This window comes from Poecilia latipinna, unplaced genomic scaffold (assembly GCF_001443285.1).
Source record: "Poecilia latipinna isolate Pla-1442-1.1 unplaced genomic scaffold, P_latipinna-1.0 Scaffold3541, whole genome shotgun sequence".
In the NCBI taxonomy this organism is placed as follows: Eukaryota; Metazoa; Chordata; class Actinopteri; order Cyprinodontiformes; family Poeciliidae; genus Poecilia; species Poecilia latipinna.
This window is the reverse complement of record NW_015116157.1, coordinates 42235-44014: the sequence shown is the minus strand read 5'-3', so window position 1 is coordinate 44014 and position 1780 is coordinate 42235. Positions and strand designations below refer to the sequence as shown.

Below are 1780 nucleotides of genomic sequence, written 5' to 3'. Positions count from 1 at the left end.
ACAGGTTGCATTACGTCAAAAAAATCGGAATTAAGTCACTTCAGGCTGTAGTGTGAACGCACCCTAAGTCTTGTGATTATAAGTCAGCACAAAATATTTCAAAGTATTGTAATAGAGATAGGAAACTGTTTCATCAGGAAAACCCACATAAATAAACAAATGAACAAATGACCACACGTCACATACACAACTAAAATTAATGCCTGAAGACATATTTTCCATTTGTTCCTTTAAAGTCGTTGGTCTGTTTGCTGCATGCTATACACCAACCTGCTGATCTTCATGATGCAGACAAGTTTCTTCACTTCAACCCAGGTAACAGAAACATGTTGAAATAGTTGCATGGAAATGTACCTGAGGTAGAGAACCAGGGAGAGAACCAGCCTCCACAGTGTGTTACCTGGACCAAAGGGCTGCAGGAACCAGGTTCTCCCTGCTCTGCCTGGCGCACTGGCTGCAGGTTGGATGGGGTTGTAGGCTCGGATGGTCTTCACGTCAGCTTTGTTGTCACTTGCAGTTGGGATCTCCAGCACTGGGATGACAGTACACTGATCCAACACACCGTCAGATGTCATCACTTCAGTGTAGCCCTCTTCACAGCCACATACACCTGCCTAAAACAGCAAGCAGCTAAGATTTTGCAACAAAACAATGCTTTATTGAGCATCTACAGTCACAAGGGAGCTGAAAGAATCAGCTGTAAACACAAAAAACCCCTCCAAAACATTAATAATCCTAAAACGCTCATGTCCTTTTCAGTTGAGGTCAATTGCTTGATGTTTGACAGCATTTACAGTCTACAGTTCGGCCCCATTATTCATAACAGATAAAGATTCAGAAATATTTTAATTTAACCAAAGCTTACATGGAAATCAGAAAGTCATAGCTCAAACAATCACTTTAAAAAAAATCAATGTAGCTTTTTATGAACATTATTTTAAAAAACTGAAAAACTGTTAATGTTTACTACACTTACCTTTCTTAATAATCAGTGAGAAATCTATTAGCATTGCAGCAATCAAAGCCTTCTTCTAACTGCTGAGCTGGATTTTACATGTTTCCACTAGTATTATGAAATTTATCTTTGGTAAAGAGTTCCAATTCTTTAAGATTGAAGGAAATTATGGAATTATTCCTTAGCTCATTTCACTAATTCTCCATCAAGTCAGGAGTCTGGTTGAAAACATTATGAGAAGTTAGTTAAATTAAAATATTACATTAAATCCAAATATGCCAGGGCTCTGTGGGCTTATAGCTGTAACTACCATTAATAATACAAACCAATAATGTAGTTTTTCAGTCTTTTAAACATTGATGAAGAATATTTAATAATCATAATGTACATGACCATATATGATCTTTATTCCTGAATTTTCTACTGACTTTTTCTGAATGCAAACACTAATGTGACCGCTACTGTGAGGTCATAGATTTGGCGTGAAACCTCTGAGTTCCATAAATCAGAACATTCAAGTCATTTTTAGTTCCAAACTGTAACTTTGATATTCCAGCCTCCAAGTACAAAAGGGATGCACTATTATCTCAAAATTCTATTGATTGGTTCTAATCTATTGGTTTTCTGTTACCTGTCACTAGATGTTCTGTCAAACTTGGCTGTGAAAGTATGTTTTTTGTTTGTTTTTATTATTTTTTTCCAGTTGACAATATATTTGTACTTCTGGTACATTTCAAGTTATTGGAACTGTTTGGTTCATTGTCTTGATAATGAGATCCAGTCACTAACAATACTGCTCAGTATAAACCACAATTCAAATGAAGA

The 1780-nt window shown here is 36.2% G+C and overlaps 1 protein-coding gene across 3 annotated transcripts in view; it reads right to left on the bottom strand.

Moving 5' to 3' along the window:
• Positions 1-51: 51 nt before the first annotated feature.
• LOC106941194 (thrombospondin type-1 domain-containing protein 7A-like) overlaps positions 52-1780 on the bottom strand; it is a 41998-nt gene continuing 40269 nt past the window's right edge. For 2 of the 3 annotated variants that reach the window (XM_015024136.1, XM_015024137.1), the window contains one exon: positions 52-614. In XM_015024136.1, coding sequence (XP_014879622.1) covers positions 231-614 — 384 coding nt within the window. In that variant the 3' untranslated portion in view covers positions 52-230. The remainder of the gene's footprint in view (positions 615-1780) is intronic. The other variant, XM_015024138.1, reaches the window with a different exon arrangement.